Source organism: Carcharodon carcharias, chromosome 30 (assembly GCF_017639515.1).
Source record: "Carcharodon carcharias isolate sCarCar2 chromosome 30, sCarCar2.pri, whole genome shotgun sequence".
NCBI lineage: Eukaryota > Metazoa > Chordata > Chondrichthyes > Lamniformes > Lamnidae > Carcharodon > Carcharodon carcharias.
Window position 1 is genome coordinate 17,079,459 of NC_054496.1, and position 18,639 is coordinate 17,098,097.

Genomic DNA, 18,639 nt, shown 5'->3' on the forward strand with positions numbered 1-18,639 from the left:
TTGCTAATTTAGAACTCACAGCACATCTCTTCCTCATCACAAATTACTGGGTTAATCACACACTAATAATGGTGTGCACATTTAACTTTATTTAGGTTTAGTTTTCCCTCAGGTCTCTGGTACATTGTCCTGTTCCTCTACTGTAAAGACTGATACAAAGAAAACCATGGGGAGATGGTGGCCTAGTGGTAATGTTGCTGGGCAGAGGCCTTGGCTAATGGTTTGGGGTCAAAGGTTCGAATTCCACCAAGCCAGCTGGTGGAATTCAATTTCAATTAATAATCTGGAATTGAAAGGCTAGTCTCAGTAATGGTGGCCATGAAGCCATTGTTGTAAAAACCCATCTGGTTCACGAAATCTGCCATCCTTACCTGGTCTAGCCTACATATGACTTTTTTTTTTATTCATTCACGGGATGTGGGCTTTGCTGGCTGGGCCAGCATTTATTTCCCATCACTAGTTGCCCTTGAGAAGGTGGTGGTGAGCTGCCTTCTTGAACCGCTGCAGTCCATGTGGTGTAGCTATACCCACAGTGCTGTTAGGAAGGGAGTTCCAGGATTTTGACCCAGCGACAGTGAAGGAACGGCAATATATTTCCAAGTCAGGATGGTGAGTGAGTTGGAGGGGAACTTCCAGGTGGTGATGTTCCCATCTATCTGCTGCCCTTGTCCTTCTAGGTGGTAGCAGTTGTGGGTTTGGAAGGTGCTGTTGAAGGAGCCTTGGTGAATTCCTGTAATGCATCTTGTAGATGGTACTCCAGACCCACAGCAATGTGGTTGACTCTTAATTGCCCTCTGAAATCTGACAGATTTTTAATTAGTAATAGGTTGAAAGGTTATGGGGAGAGGGCGGGAAATTGGAGTTGAGACTGAAATGAGATCAGCCATGATCATAATGAATGGCGGGGCAGGCTCGAGGGGCTGAATTGCCTACTCCTGCTCCTAGTTCTTATGTTCTTAAATAGTGTGGCATGCTACTCAGTTCAAGGGCAACTAGGGATGGAGAACAAATGCTGGCCTTGCTAGAGGGGCTCACAACCCATGAAAGAATAAAACAAAGTAAATATTTTGCAAGCCTGTGATTTCCTGATTTTCAATTACAATGGCCTGCAACTTGCGAGATTCGCAACTGGGGGGTTTACCTCAAAGCTGTGCTGGGGAACACCTCCCAACCATGGGGAAGTCCTCAGGTAAGGATTGCCTGACAATTACCTTGGAAGTTCAAACTTGTGTTGGGCAATTGCCCTGCAATCAGAACCACCGAAAATATGATTTAAATTGCAAACTTCAGAAGATTCAGACTGTCCTGCAGTAATTGTTATCCAGGAAAAGTTAGAAGAATTAAAACCATTTCTAAGTCCCGGGTAACAATAGTGCTCATCCCCTCCCCCCAACAGGTCTGACCCCCCCCCCCCCCCCCCCCCCCACCATGGGACACCCCCTGAAACCCCCACTGACCACCTGACCCACCGTCACTAACTGATCCCCACATTGATCACCCAACCCCCTCTCACTGATCACTCACCACCCCCCACCCACTGACTACTCAACCCTCCTGACCACCCATCCACATGACCTCCCCAACTGACCACACCACCCCCCCCGCCCCCGACCACCAAACCGTCCACCCCTATCACCCCACTGACCATTCCCCCACTGAGGAAAACCCCAGCCACCGGACACCAAACCCCCCACCAAATCTTACGCACTTATCTTACAAACCTATCTCCTCCCTGGCTTGAAAATGGCTGGACCTTTAAAGCTAACTGCTTTACGGCAGCTCGCTGTAAAAAAACTGGGCGCGGCCTCCTTACCTCCGACTGTGCAGTGCTCGACTGAAGGCCTCAGGATCGTGCTGCCCTACACAGTTCTCGTCTGACCTGAGTCAGGAGATGCAATGAGAAAGGATCGCCTGAATTTCCAGGTAGGAAACAAGGAATGGAGTGGTAATCTCATTCTGATTGCCACCCTGCGGAAGTATAGGACCGTATCACCTCCAGTCTATGAGAGGCTCACATTACACTTGGCTACTCTGTTCTCTTAACTTTTTGCAGCTCCAACTATTCTCTGTGTATCCCTTTGTTATTCTTTATATTTCTCCTTTTGTGGGATTTCTTTCTGCGTTTCTTTTGTTGACTCAGTTTGTTTAATTACACAAGTCAGCCATAACTAACTTTAAAATCTTGGTTTGTGACTCACCCTCTCAAACTGATCATGTTCAACCATATTATGGTCACTGTCAGCTAGGCGCTTCTTTACCATTAGATTTTGACTAATTCTGGCTCATTCTTCATCACTAAATCTAGAATAGCCCGCTCTCGGGACACCAGAAAGAGGGTCGAATTCACTCAAAAAATACTGGACCATCAGGACTTGAGCTGTTCTGCTTCTCCCAGTCTATGTGAAAACCATTACAAATATTCTGCTTAGGCATCAAAATTTTCTGATCAACTTTATTATTGATATTTGGAGGTCTGAAGACAACTCCCACCAAAGTTTTGCATCATATTCTATCAGTTCTCTCAGTTCTATCCAAAGCAGTTCTATAGCTTGATCACCCTTAAGACTATACCCTCTTTCTATTGCAGCAATTGTCTCCTTCATCAGTATTACTACTCCTACTTTTACAATTTCCCTGTCCTTTTAAATTCTATATTCTGGAATGTTTATCTCCTATTCATGCCCAGTTTGTAGCCAGGACTCTATGATGCCCATTACATCATAGTCTTTAATCTGGCTTTGCAAGTCTAATTTGTTTTATTCCTTGTGCCATGTACATTTGTATATAAAACTCTTATTTGGGCAACAGACCCTATGGCCCAGATGCAGTTTTTCTCACACTTTCAAACCAACACACTTCTTGTTTTTCATCACTCCTGTTGTATATTTGATATCTCATTTTTTTCAGACCCTAAACTATTTATATTACACAATGCTATTTATAATCTGAGACTGAATTTTTGCCCCCATATGAAGGCAAGTGCAAAGGCGGGCAGGCACCGGCTGTTCTGAATGTTTACTGGCACCATCCTACCCTCAGGTTATTTTCCTGGAAGTGGGATGCGAGTCTAAAAGGCTAACCTCCCGCAAGCAGCAGGTAGCCAATTGAGGGGAATTAAGATCTACCAAAGCTTATTATCAGAGGTCAACTAAATTTTCCAGTCAGTCTGCAGGGCCTCCAAGGCATCAGGGACTAGGCCAGCTGCCTGTGGCAGTGAGGTGGGCATGGGGGTGGTGGGGGCCAAAGCCCAGACAAGTTTTGAGGTCTTCCCCACCTGCCTGGTCACAACTGTTGGCCTGTGGATGCCCTTTGGAGGGACTGCTGAGTCCTTCCATTAATTTAAAAGTTCAAAAAGTTGGAGAGAGGGTGTCTCAAAGTGAAGCCACCCACTCTCTTTAGACACCCTTTTTTTCTCTCATCTGAACTGAGGCTGTTGCTCCTTCCAAACTGCAGGGCCTCCTAATGGCCCTCCGGCTTTGAGAGCCCACTTAATTAAACAGTGCTTAATTGGACAGTAAGTCTGTCCTCTTGCCACTATATGACCAATTTGGGGAAAATCACTTGCCAGGTGACCCTTCCCACACACCATGGGGTCATGACCTCCATTTGATCCTGACCCAAGGCAAAACCCAAGATCCTGTTCCTGGACTTCTCTCTCATTCCTTTTTATCTTTAGGCTATTTTTATTTTGTTAGGACCCCCCTACCCCATCCCCCCCACGAGGCTCCCCAAAGTTGTTTATCTAGGTGAGACCCCTCAATTTGTCACCGTCTGACTGGGACACCCCCAAATTGTTATGCCCCGGGTTTTGGGGGTGGGGGGAGGCGGTGGTGTGTGAACTGGCTTCCCTGTCTTTATTCAGCAACTTCCCTTCTGTTGGTCACAACATTAGGTTTAATCTAGAAAGGATCCCTTTCGCACATTCGTTTTTTCCTGGACCCAATTGTTGTGGTTTTGAAGAAGCCAATTTGATCAGATTTTCCTGAGTTAAAGGTGAGAGTAAGTTTATTAACTACTAAAGGCAAGAAAGGATAAAACCCATGCATATACAGTCATACAGGTTAAAACTAAGAATTCAGCTTGAAGTAACTGAATATATATATATGTATATATATATATATATATATATATGTGGAAAGAATACGGAACAGTCCTCAACTTGTGGGAAGTAGGTGATTGAGCATTGCAGCCGTTGTGATTAGAGATTCCAGTGGAGCTGATTTCAGTTTTGAGGTTCCAGTGTTGAATTTGGCAGGGAGCAGTCGGTTTCAAGGTTCTGTAGTGTTAAATTCGGTAGAGGGAGAGAGATCGAGATGCCTGCAAAATGACAATTTGCAGGGGTACTGTGTGTGGCTGTTACTTCTGAGTCAAACTTCTGCAGCATTCCAGCCAGTGGCTTGTGTGCATTTTTAAAAACTCAGATCTTATTTTTAAAGTCCAATATTTCTGGAAGCAATTCAGTGTTTTTCCTTCATTATCATGACACTTCCCTTCCTCCCCGGAATGAAATAAGATTCATTCTCATTTTGTTATAAAAAAGGGAAAGACTTATAAACAACAAAACATTCTCATTCATTTATTCTCTTAGCAATGGTCAATTTATCTTTCCCGGTTCGAATTGGGCTTCCTTAAGTTCTGGACAGGGCGTCTGCAATCACATTTGATTTCCTAGGCATGTGGTTGATTTTTAAGTGGTACGGCTGGAGGAACAAACTCCAACGGAATAACCTGATTTTCTGAGTTCTTACATTTTTCCACAAAAGTTAACGGATTGTGGTCGGTATAGACTGTGGTCTCTCTGTACCCATTTCGGACATATATTTCAAAGTGTCTGAGGGCCATTAAGAAACCAAGGGTCTCCTTCTCCACTGCTGAGTACCGTTTCTGATGCTTGATGAGCTTTTTAGAGAAGTACTCGATTGGTCTCTCTATTCCAGGTTCATCCTCCTGTAGGAGAATAGCCCCTAGCCCGATGTCACTCGCATCAATGGCTAGTTCAAATGCCTAATCAAATTCTGGGCCTGCAAGCATGGGCTTATCTATTAAAATGGCCTTCAACTTTTTGAAGGCTGTCTGGCATTTCTCGGTCCAAACTACCTTTGCTTTTTTCTGTAGCAGGTCTGTCAGCAGGGAGGCTGCTGTGCTATAGTTTGGGACAAACTTCCGGAAGAACCCACACATCCCCAAGGATCTCATGATTTGTGGTGGGAATGGGGAACTGGGCTACAGTTTGTACCTTGGCAGCCCTGGGCAGTATCTGACCTTGGCCTACTACGTCTCCTAGATAGGTCACTTTCGCTTTAGTGAACTCATTCTTTGTGAGATTGACCACTAGATCAGCTGGCTGTACTCTCTGGAAGAGGGCTTCCAGTTGCTCCACGTGGTTTTCCCAGGGCACTGTACGCTACGAAGTCATCCAGGTACAATACACAATTGGACAAGCCCACCACTACCTGGCTCGTCAACCTTTGGGAGGTAGCCGGGGCATACCGGAGTCCAAAGGGCATAACCCTAAACCGGTATAACCCTAATGGAGTTACGAAGGTGAAGATTTCCTTCGTGGGGGCCATCAAGGGAACTTGCCAGTATCCCTTGAGTAAATTTATCTTCGTAATATAGGCTGCTTTATCTACTCTATGTAGTCTTATTGGGTAGGAGTCAGCTCGGGTGACTGCATTAACTTTTCCGTCGTCAATGCAGGACATTGTGGAGCTATCTGGCTTGGGCACGAGCATAACTGGGGAGCTCCAGCTACTGTTGCTGGGCTTTATTAGTTGATGCTCCAGCAGGTAGTTAATCTCCTCCCAGACCTGGGACAGCTTCTCCGGGCCTAGAAGGTACGGATGTTGCCTTATGGGAGGGGCCACTCCCACATCCATGTCATGTAGGGCTAGGGTGGTACAGCCTGGATTGTCTCTGCAAAAACCTTTAAGTGCAGTGTGCAGCCTCATCAGGTCTGCTTGCTGTTCTGCACCCAGGTGGGAGAACAAGGAATCTAGATTGGCTAGTATTTCTGTACTGGTTAACTAGAAAAGATAAAACACATGCATATATGGCCATGCAGGTTAAAAGTAAGAATTTAGTTTGAGGTGAATATATATATAAAAATAAGGTATATGGAACAGTCCTTGACTCATGGGGAGTAGGTGATTGAGCGTTGCGGCCATTGCAATTGGAGATTCCAGTAGAGTTGACTCTGGTAGATGGGTAGTCGATTTCTAGGTTCCAATACTGTTGAATTTGGTAAACAGTAGTCAGTTTTGAGGTTTCAGTAGTGCTGAATTCAGTAGAGAGGGAGAGAGATCGGGATACCTGCAAAATGGCAATTTGCAGGGGTACTGTGTGTGGCTGTTACTTCTGAGTCAAACTTCCTGCACTTGTTCTCTCTTAGAACACCCACCAACAGTTAAGCACTTTTAAGTCACTTTTAACTCCTTCTTTGTATATTCCAAGTGGGAAGTAGAATTCACAAATCTCTCTGGACATTGCTCACAGGATTTCTTGATCTCCTATTATGTCCCACTGTCTTTACCAAAGGGAGCAATTAGGTTCTGGATCTGCTTAGGAGTACCTTGTCTGGCAACAGGGTGGGGTTCCATTGCCTCTCAGGGACTCACCCTGCAGCATTCCAGCCAATGGTTTGTGTGCATTTTTACGAACTCAGAACTGATTTTTAAAGTCCAATATTTCCAGATGCAATTCGGTGTTTCTCCTTCATTATCATGACAACTTTTATTATTATTTCTGCCTGAGCCCTCTCCTCTCCTTGTTGGTGATCATAATAAACATGGGGCCCAAACTTTGGTGGAGTGACAATCACCGTTGAATTGCCACTCTGCTCCTTTTTACTTACTTTAGATTGGACCTGCACAGTTCTCACCAGGACCTGCTGAGAAATGCGCAGCGCCCCTGGTTCCTGAATCTTTCCAGTACAAGGCAGCAGCGTTGGGGAAAATGAAGCCACTAATTACTGTTAAACAGTAATTTTAAAGGTCCCTTTGTTCAAATGCCACTTTGAGAAGCCAGGGAAAGGGTAAGTGTATCAGGTAAGTGGATAGGATGGGTTGATTGGGGGGACGGAGGTGGTAAGATAGGGGATAGGATGGATCAGGGGAGTTAAGATGGGTGGGGGAGAAGTGAGGTGCATGGGGGCTAATTGCGGAGAGGGGGGTTAGTGGGGCTTCAGCTACCCAGGAGTTTGAAATGGTGTTAACTCTTCTAACTTTTCCTGGGTAACTATTCTTCTAAGAGAATTGAAACCATCCAAAATCTCCAATTTAAATCGGAGTGTAGGATAGTTCCCGGTGCAGGGTAATTGTCCATCAGAATTTTGAACTTCCTGGGCAATTGCCATTCAGTCCTTGCATGGGATCATCTGGAGGGGGTTGGGGGGGGTCCCCCGACCATCTTCTGGGGTACAACCCTGCCCCAAGAGATGGGAAGTTCTGGGCCATGAGGTCTTGCAAAAAACACCCTCCTTTTCAAGAGGTTTTTTTTAATTAAGTAAACTTCCTTCTGATTTCAAAGTAGCTTCAGATTAGGGAACCTAAAATATCATAAAACGTTCAGGTTTAATTACTTTTCATGTTAAAATCAAAGTGAATCAGTGCATAAGATACTTTCAAAAATAAAACAATATTCCATCTGTTCAAGTGATTAAGCTCTGGACTTCTAAACAAATTTAAATTCCAACACTACCTCTCCATTGTTTCAACAATTCTCAGCCAGACTACTTGAGGATAAGGATCAAAGGTGATGCGATATTGATTTAGCATTTCGATTAGTGATCCAATCAGCTGAACCTTAGGCCTTGTAGTGACTTTACATTTTTGGATTAACCAAGATGGAGAAGTAAAATCTGAGGTTAGCTGTTTCTCCATAGACAGAAGAAAAATCACAGTATAAATCACCTTGAGCTGCTCTCGTTGTGGTGTCGACTATTTAAAATTAAATTTACCTTTTTATTTGAAGCATCATTTGCCAGTTAATTCACATTTAATTTGCATTGGTTCTGATAGGTGTTAAAGTAAAAGATACAAGTGAAATCTCATTGGTAATTTCTTCACTTTGGGGGTTGTTTAAAATTAGATTCTTTCAATTTATGGTTTCCTCCATGGAGATCGTAACTAAAGCAGTTCCATAGTAATAACTAAAACGATAGTAACAAATCCCTTAAAAGAGCATAAGATAATTTAGAGAAGAAAAATACATAAACCACTCTCTGATTACACTGCTGGCTAAGTAAACAAAATTCATAAGTTACAAAATATATTCAACAACATGTAAAAGTTTAATTTGTATGAAGATTCACTGCACTTTTCTCTACTGTTCACTCACCTGCTGTGATGCCTGAACCTGCTGTACCACTTGTGTCGGCACTCCAGACTGCGCACCAGCAGAAGAGGAACTGGAATCTGAGCCTGTCTCGGTTGGCCTCATGTTTGCTTCTAAACAAAAACAGTAACAACCTGTTATAGCAGGCGGATGGTAAATACTAAGCAGCTCAAATCCCAGAAGGAAACTTGAAGCAGCTGCCACAACTATTTGCAATTTGTTTTTATTTCGAGATGTGGGCTTTGAATTCAGTAAAAAGGCCACCTAGGCTTAGACAGTTTTTACAAAATTAAATTAAACATTTATTAATAAAAGAAATCATTTTAAGCACATTCATAGGTCTACAAATTACTGCTATAATAACTTCTCCTGGCTAGGTAAAACATTTCACCCCGCTTTTGAATTCAAGTTAGTCCGGTTTATTTAAAAAGGCAAATGTTCCCTTTACACCTCACGTTCTAAAACTTCACCCATGTTTACCTATTTAGCATTTCAAACCAAGCTTCTCTTCTTACATCAAGCCTTTAGACCAGCTGCCTTTAATTCAATTAATTCCCAGGCGCACAAACATCCAAAGACACAGACCCCACTATTACTCTACAATAAATTCCAAATAACATTATGAAAATTATTACATCTTCCTGTCACAACCCCTAATACTCATTCATAACTTCTGCTTTATTTGTGAAAATATTTGACATTTATTTTAAATAAATCCAAAGTAACAAATGATCTTAGGAGTTTGTAATATTACAGGAACATCTTCAGTTCCACTGATGTTTATTTTATTTATTTTATTGACAATTTATTGTTTCAATGATGTCTCATTCTGACCCTTGGTCATGTTTTTTGCTTTATCTTTTCAAACTAGAATATCATTACCATACGGCCCATCGAACCTGCTCGGCCATTCAATACAATCATGGCTCATTTTTGTCTTCAACTCCACTTTCCCACCTGCTCCCCATATCCCTTGATTTCACGAGGGACCAAAAATCTGTTCATCTCAGTCTTAAATATATTCAATGATGGAGCATCCATAACCTTCTGGGGTACAGAATTCCAACACAATGAATTTCCCCAAAACTGGGGAACTGTAGCACAGTGATAATGGTACTAGACTAGTAACCAGAGGACTGGACTAATGCTCCAGAGACATGAGTTATCTCACCACAGCACGGCAAACTGGGGGAATTTAAATTCAATTAATTAATAAATCTGAAATAAAAATACTAGTTTCATTAATAATAATCATAGAACCACTGGACTGTTGTAAAAACTCATCTGGTTCACTAATGTCCTTCATGGAAGGAAATCTGCCACCCTTACGCAGTCTGGCCTACATGTGACTCCAGAATGTGGAGTCATAGCAATATGGCTGACTCTTAACTACCCTCTGAAATCACCTAGCAAGCCACTCAGTTCAAGGGTAATTAGGAATGCAATAAATTCTGAGCTTGTCAGCCACATTTACATCCCAAGAACAAATAAAAGAAATTTGAAGACACAAGCTGATTGATTTAAACAATGAAATCAAGGGTACAAATTTGAGACTTAAAAGAAAAAAAATTACACTCAGCGCTAACAGGATATGGTATACCAATAAGCAAGAATTGTCATGATGATGTGGCTTGTGCATGAGTGATATTAATCTGTAATTTCATTGGCTGATCAAACATATATTGAACTGTTTAAAAAGGACTTTTTGAAAGCAGGAAAAGACACTGACTTAAGATGGCTGCCACAAGTCAGCTGATGTCTGGTATTGCAAGTTGCAAATCACTGAATGCAAGCAAGCAAGTGCAGCAAGCAGTTAAGGCAGCAAATGGTATGTTGGCCTTACTGTGAGCGGAACAAACACGTCTTACTACACCTATGCAGGGCCTTGGTGAGACCAACCCTTGGGTAGAGTGCGCAGTTTTGGTCTCCTTCCCTAAGAAATTATATACTTGCCATAGAGGCAATGCAACTAAAGTTGACCAGAGTGATTCCTGGGATGGCAGGATTGTCGTACAAGGACAGATTGGGCCAACTAGGCCTGTATTCACTGGAGTTTAGAAGAATGAGAGAGGATCCCATTGAAACACAGAATTCTGACAGGGCTGGGAAGACTAGATGCAGGAATGATGTTTCATCTGGTTGCTGGTGGATCTAGAACACGGGGTTGCAATCCCAGGATACGGCGTAGGCTTTTTATGACTGAGATGAGGAGAAATTTCTTCACTCAGAGGGTGGTGAACCTGTGGAATTCTCCACCACAGAGCGCTGTGGAGGCCAAGTCACTGAATATATTTAAGAAGGAAAGAGATTTCTAGACTCCAAAGGCATCAAGGGGTATGGGGAGAGAGCTGGAGTATGGTGTTGAGATAGAGGTTCAGCCATGATCATGCTGAATGACGGAACAGGCTTAAGGGCCAAATGACCTACTCCTTCATCCATTTTTCTGTATTTCTATGTTTCTATCACCTGTTTCTGTAAAGTTCCAATGTGAATTACAATTCAGACAAGCCACGACATCCTTCTATGGAATTTCACACCTGATGATGTCAAGGACTACTTCAAAAGGATTTACTGAAACTGTTCTGGACCTCACATTTGCATTTCTACAAAGTTATCTCTCAAGCGGAGACAAAGTCTACTAGGACAATAGTTACATGGAAAGGTGTTCTTCCAATCTCATCAAGATGGATAATGGATATTCAGGAGTTAAAGGCTGGGGGTGGAATTGTCCGGTCCAGTTGGTGGAGGGTGGAATCGTCCGGCCCCGTTGGCAGTGGGTGTCACGGTGCGTGTGAGCGGACAATATGGTGAGAAGGCCAAATATCGATTTTATGCCATTGTGAAATCAATTTACGATCATTGATCCATGTTCCCTGCTGCCACACGTCGGGAGCTTAATTTCAATACTTCAGCATCTCATTATAAGCCCTGCTTGCCAGAATCATCGCCCCACGCTGGATCATCATGGGCACATCGGCGTGTTTCACAACTATATGTAAGCAATGTGCACCTGGCGAGCTGCACTTCGCTCGGGACCTCAAAGTTTCTTTGTCTACCTTGCTTCGGGCAGCACTCGCAGTTATCAGCACCAGGCTTCGCAGGCAGCACCACACCGCTTTTGTGGGGGCTCATGGGCAGGTCTCTATCTACCAGACAGCTGTAAGGTGGGGCTTTTCAACGGCTGCAGGGCTAGGGCTTGCTTGGGGAAGGGGGAGAAGTGGCCTCAGGCAAGGGAAGAGGCCACAAAAGGCATTCTAGTGAAAGGTCACTGAATTCATCTTGGCTTTCGGGGCCATGCCTTCACTGGAGCAGTCCTGGGCTACAGGCATAGAGAAATGTGTGCGCTTTTAGGGCACCCAGAGTGAGGAAACGGTGAGATAACATGATGGTGGGCAATTCAGAGGCCAACCACCAGCTGGTTGGTGTGTTTCCTGTGGCTGCATAATTAATGAGCTGGTAAGCGAACAATATTGTGTAAAAACCCGCCATTGCAGCCGGCGGCTAAAACATTGTTTTTCATGCTCGCTACCGCACTTAGTGTAAATCTGGGATGATTCCACCCTGGGACAATACAGAATCTAATTACTCAGCCATGAAACAAAAGCCATGGTTGGTTCAGACATCAGCTAAGCGAATGCCTTCTGAAATCATTATGGGGAGAGAGGTCACGTGACTGGCATAACCATTTTTGAAATCTCTTTTAATGCGGCACACAAGCTGCTAAAACAGTAGTCTGATAAAGCTGAAGCAGTAATGAGTTCCTTTCTCTCCCAAGACCCTAACTCTATTCCAGTTTAAAATCCAGCACAGAGATAGAGAATTTTTCATCGAAAGGAACCTCAGAAGCAAAAATTATTGAATTTTTGGAAAAGACGGATTACATTTTAAAAAGAGACCATCTCCAGAAATTGCAATCTACATGGGCTTCAACTCCACTGAATTTTCAAGACCACCATGTAAAAAATTTTGCTTCAGCCAACTGTACCAGTAAGGGACTCATAAACAGTAAACTCTATTTTTTTCCTTTTTTGCATTGAACTTTAATTTTGGCTAAGAAAGTAACTTCCTACAATATAACTTGTAATTGTGTGTGTGTGGGTGTGGGGGTGTGTGTGTGGGGACAAGCACATACCCACATGAGTTTATCTTTTTAAATATTTTTATATCTTTGCCTGGGTGAGTTCTTGACTCAATAAAAACGAACACCTTTTTATTTTAAACTCAAGAAAGCCTGCCAAACTAGTTTCTTTATAACCAGCACACACAAAAGCACAGACATTGAGTAAATATCTTCATCCTTACAAATTCACAAACATTTCTGTATGGTCAAAATTGGAGTGGCATGATAGGAGACTCAATTTTTACTCCTCCTCACATGGCCATAACAAAATACATAACATTTATCTAGTGTGGTTTAATTTTTTAAAATCAAGTGAAATGTCATTAACACTATTGTGTTGTCATTAGATTTCAAGGATATTATTACACAATTCAAATTCACTTGAAATCATGAAGCCAATCTATAATTTTAAAAAAAATCAGCAGTCACATTAGCCAACTGAAATCATGTGTCAATTCTGTTTGTGCCACTTTCAAACTATATCATTGGCTGCTGCTAAGCACATGACTAACCTGATTATTTTATGTTTGATTGATTGGACTCTGAACCAAGCTCTGTAAGGACTGGCTGGGGGAAATAAGGACTTACAAGGTTTCAGATTATAGATGAATAAAAAGATAAGAAATAGAAGCAGGAATAGACCATTTGGCCCTTTGAGCCTGCTCCACCATTCAATATGATCACGGTTGACCTTCTACCTCAATTCCACCTTCATGCACTCATGAACAATACAGATTCCAACCATGGACATCGCCTAATAAAGGCACTGGAAGACCCCATCAATAGTTGTGCTCAATCTCTGGTGTAAGATTTCTGGACCACATCACGCAAGGCCATTCAAAGCACTTTCCTCCAGGCTATTGCCTCCTAGATAGGCACTGGACAAGGAATCAAGGGTCAATCTTCAAAACAGTAACAGGATTTTACATTGGGTTCAGAGGCTTGCTTAGTGCACGAGTTGAATTTGAATTCACAGAACATATCATTTGTCTAGTGCTGACATGCTGAAAAAAAAATCACTGACCTGCAAGGCCCAACACCGAGTGAGCCTGTATGTTTGTCTAAACATTTTCTCTCACCCTGAAGCAACACAGGTTCTGGAATTTTGTAGAAGCTACTTGAGAGATCACTCAATAGGAGTTAACTCAGCTGTGTAAGATGTGCAAGGAGTCTTGGACAGTGACTCAAGCTTCATTAAATCTAAACTATGCCTATTAATATGATGAATAGGTGGGAAAGTAAGTTGCAATGAAGAAATAAGAAATTTACAAATAGATATGGACAGGTTAGATGAATGGGCCAAAATCTGGCAGATGGAGTTTAATGTGGATAAGTGTGAGGTTATGCATTTTGGTCGGAAGAATAAAAAGGCGACTTATTATTTAAATGGAGAGAAAATTCAGAATGCTTCAGTGCAGAGGAATCTGGGTGTCCTCATGCATGAATCACTAAAAGCTAGTATGCAGGTACAGCAGGTAATAAGGAAGGCAAATGGAATTTTGGCATTTATTGCTAAAGGAGTAGAGTACAAAAATAAGGAAGTGTTGTTGCAACTGTACAAGGCATTGGTGAGACCGCACCTGGAGTACTGTGCACAATTTTGGTCCCCTTACTTGAGGAAGGGTGTGGTTGCATTGGAGGCGGTTCAGAGGAGGTTCACTAGATTGATTCCAGAGATGCGGGGCTTGTCTTCTGAGGAGAGATTGAGCAGTTTAGGCATATACTCGCTAGAATTTAGAAGGGTGAGAGGAGATCTAATTGAAGTGTATAAGACGCTAAAGGGGATAGACAAAGTAGGCATGGAGCGGATGTTTCCCCTTGTGGGGCATTCTAGAATGAGAGGCCATAGTTTTAGGCTAAGGGAAGGTAGATTTAAATCAGAGGGTCCTGAATCCGTGGAATTCACTACCTCAGAGTGCAGTGGATGCCGGGACGCTGAATACATTTAAGGAGGAGATAGACAGATTTTTAATTAGTAACAAGTTGAAAGGTTATGGGGAGAGGGCGGGAAATTGGAGTTGAGGCCGAAATGAGGACAGCCATGATCGTATTGAATGGCGGGGCAGGCTTGGGGGGTTGAATTGCCTACTCCTGCTCCTAGATCTTATGTTATTATGAAGAGATAAGGGATATTGAAGACCATGTACACTACTGTGTTTCATATTTGAATAAATTATAAAGTATTCACAAGAAGCAAATAATTATGTTTAAAACGTATTATTTTCAGTTATTTGGTGTGTTCTGTATCAAAAAAACAATAAGTTATAATATTTTTCATCATCTAATATCACTGTCATTTTTCTTATATACAGGGAGACAGGCAGTTGGGGTAATTGCAGGAAGAGCCAGAGTGACTGCATGAGTCTAAAACCAACAATAAAAAGTGGTTTTGATATGTTGATGAACCAAGAGGAACTTCAATCAGAGTCTTACATAAAGCAATAATAGGAGTGTTTTTGAATTGAGTTGTTTTAGTTCAAAGGGGGATGCATGTAGGTTGTAAATGGTGTAAGGAAGGTAAAGGTAGGGCAAGTTTGTTTTTACAAGTCTAAGAGCTAGGGTAACAAATCAAGTTTAATCAGTTCTGGAAAGAAAGCATTTCTGAAGAGACTGGTTGAGACAATAGAGAGATAAAGGGGAAGGAATGCATTTAAGAAAATACTGATGCTTAGGTGGGGGTAGCTGGTTAGAACACCCAGAAGACAGCAGAGTAGCTGGGTAGAACTCCAAGAAGGCAATGTGAACAAGGCCAGACCTGAAGAACCAGTTGCTGTCAGCCTCAGAGGATACCCCAAGGAAAAAAGACACTGTGTGGTAAAATTACTGGAATTCTGTAGAGTTTAAAATCTATAAGGATAACTGCTGAACAGAAAAGGGGAAGGTTAGCTCTGGGAGTAATTAAGATCAGATCTTGTGGAGCTGTTTTAAAGTACTGTTTACTATGTAGAGCCATTCTTGTGTTTAAGTGTAATTGTGTTTTTTTCTTTTATTCTTTTAATAAATTTTTACTATAAAATCATCACAAGCAGTATGGGCCATCATTTCCTGATTTCAGAACCTCGCCTTATACTATATAAAAACTGTTTTGGCAACTGTTTCAAGTTTCCCTCTGAGATTTGAGCAGCTTGGCATTGACTATCAGCCATGCCATAACATCTGTAAATAAAACTAATCTAAATCAATTTAAATCTTATTACATTAATTATGTTATACAGGAACTGCAACAGGGCCGTGTGTCGATTCCCAAACTCAAGGGCTATCAGCAAGGCTCAGTGAGCAACTATATATAGGTCAAGTGTCCATTCAGAGCTTAGAGGGCCAAGGTAAACATCACAAACTGTTCTTCAGGCTCTAGTTATTGATCAGTAATGTAAAGGGTTAATGTTAAATATGTAAATAGATAGTCTACATCATTAGCAATGTAAGATCACATGAGAACAGAGTATGTTGAAGGATAGTTCTATATGAAGCCTTGTAATGTACATAGAAGAATGTTCAAAAAAAGGTAAAGTTTACCAATTGCCTTGCCTGCAGCAGTCTCAATCAATCCTAAGACCCACAACGATGATAACAGAAGTAACACAACAAAAGATATCCTAATAATTAAATAACAAACTGGCTTACAACTCACTAAATCCTGTTGTCTTTCTTTTGCTATTAAGAATAAAGCTTTTTTTGTTTCAGTAAATCCTTATCTTTAATTTTAATTTCACTTCCCGTGTCCTACCTCTATTCCAGAATAAAGAGGATGAGAAGACAACTTGCTCTCAATGATTTATTCTTGATTTAGCCCTTAGGACATGCAGAACAGCAGCCTGGGGCAAATCATCCTACAATTTTCACTCCCTGTAAGGAAATATCTAAGTGCAATCTCACAGGGCAACTGATGTGTACAAGTCACAATATGGAAAAATAATGACAGAACCTTACACCTGAACCCCTAATGCCCACTGCAACAGTAGTGCACCATCTTCTCATTTTGTTTCCTTATTCCACTTAATCATAACACGTTGGTGTCAAAAACTGGACCAACCTTGAAATATTTTGATAAAATTTATATACACCATTGACTCTAATACAATAAAAGTAGAAAGACTTGCATTCATTTGGCATCTTGCTCCCTTGGTACTTTACTGGTCTGTCACCCTGGATTATTCACTTCTGACTCAGAAGTGAGAGTGCTCTTAATAATCTTTCTGTTCATTATACTGAATGCATGGAATAGATTCAGCAAATATAATTTTAAACATTATGACTTGCACGCAGATAGACAAATTAAAATGCAGAGGTTGCAATTACTAGGAAAGATCCCTCACAAATGGTAAAACCAAGATCCCATATTTCAAAAGAACAGATGTCGCCTGATTTTTTAAAAATCCTCTAGTTACAGTCATTAATGTAAATTAGTACTGCACAAAACTGTTAGGGCTTGCTGTAGTGCCAATAGAAACTTATATTTAAGCTCTCCTAATTGATCAGTCAGATTAGCCAGCAGCCAGCAAACAGCTAAACTGAACAAATTAGCAAAAACCAGGTTTGATTCCCAATCTATGTTGACATTGTCCATCCCAGGTGAGGCAGGCTTAGAGGGGTATCAGAAATAAAAACAGAAAATGCTGCAAAAACTCAGCAGGTCTGGCAGTATCTGTGGAGAGAGAAAAACAGAGTTAACGTTTTGAGTCCGTATGACTCTTCAGAGTTTTTCCAGCATTTTCTGTTTTTATTTCAGATTTCCAGCATCTGCGGTATTTTGCTTTTACCTTAGAGAGGTATCAGTTCGTTAGCATACCTAGGTTAGGGTAGAGAAAAATGATCCAGAAATCTAGGTCTTGATCACTATTCAGCAACCATTGCTGAAAGGAATAATTGAAATTCCATTCATATAGTGTTTTTCACAACCTCAGAATATTCCCAAGCATTTCTTTGCATCTGAAGGCACTGTCTGTTAACTGGGATATAGCTTTTTGAGGCTACCAGTCCTTTCATGCCTCATCCACGTAGTCATTATTTACTTGCGAGCTTTGGTAGATTATTTAACTCTGTAGCCATCACAACTGAGTCCTATTCCTCCCTCACCTGTACTTCATTACTAAAGCTATCTCATAGGTTATTTCATTGCGATTTTACAGACCTTGCTACATGCATATTAGTACTTTTTGAAATGTAGTTATTGGGAAGTGCGGCAACTAATTTGCATGTAGCAAGGTCCACAAAAAGCATTGTGATAAATGATGAGATAGCTTTAAGTGTGACAAACCAGTGAAAAAGGAATAGGACAGAGTTGTGAATAGCCTACCAAAGCTTGTAAATGAATAATGACAACTTGGGTGAGGTATGAAAGGACAGGTGGTGTGAAGAAGCCATACCCCAGTTAACAGGCAATATCTTCAGATGCAAAGAAGCTGGTACAAAACTGCTAAGAAAATGAAAAGTAGTTATCGTTATCCACTAATTTTATTCTAAAGTGATGAACACTATGGCCATAATAATACTTGCATTTGTAAGTATAATATTCTAGGCATAATGATAATGGGTAAATTACATTGAGCAAAATTCAACCAAAAATCTTCCCATCAAATGAACACTTCAAAACACATAATATATGAGCACTGTACATAATGGTGGAAGGCTGAGTATAGGTGCCATCTTATTTCTCTGCTAACTCTTGCCCAATCTGCTTTTAAGCCTAAACAAAAACAGAAATACCTGGAAAAACTCAGCAGGTCTGGCAGCATCAGCAGAGAAGAACAAAGTTGACGTTTTGAGTCCTCATGACCAGCTTATATTTCTACTTAGTTCTACCCTTTCCTATTTCTACTTAGTTCTGTTGAAGGGTCATGAGGACTCGAAACATCAACTTTGTTCTTTTCCGCCGATGCTGCCAGACCTGCTGAGTTTTTCCAGGTATTTCTGTTTTTGTTTTGGATTTAAAGCATCCGCAGTTTTTTGTTTTTATCTCTGCTTTTAAGCCTATCTGCTTTACACAAAATTGTCAGTTTTTTTAAAGAGAAAATGAGAAAGTACGCAGATCTGATTTGTAATCTGCATGTCTCCAGTGACATGAAGACATCAGAGGAAGGATTCTGAGTACAGTAATTATTTTTCCAGTTACTAGCCCAAGTTAATCCAGGTAGTTAATACTTAATTTAGTGTGCATTTTTGGTTTTCCTTTCAGCGGATGTAAG

The 18,639-nt window shown here is 41.4% G+C and overlaps 1 protein-coding gene across 5 annotated transcripts in view; it reads right to left on the bottom strand.

Annotated features, from left to right (window-relative positions):
* rfx1a (regulatory factor X, 1a (influences HLA class II expression)) overlaps positions 1-18,639 on the bottom strand; it is a 126,372-nt gene that overhangs the window by 63,391 nt on the left and 44,342 nt on the right. For all 5 annotated transcript variants that reach the window (XM_041177197.1, XM_041177194.1, XM_041177195.1 and 2 more), the window contains exon 3: positions 8,338-8,447. In XM_041177197.1, coding sequence (XP_041033131.1) covers positions 8,338-8,447 — 110 coding nt within the window. The remainder of the gene's footprint in view (positions 1-8,337; positions 8,448-18,639) is intronic.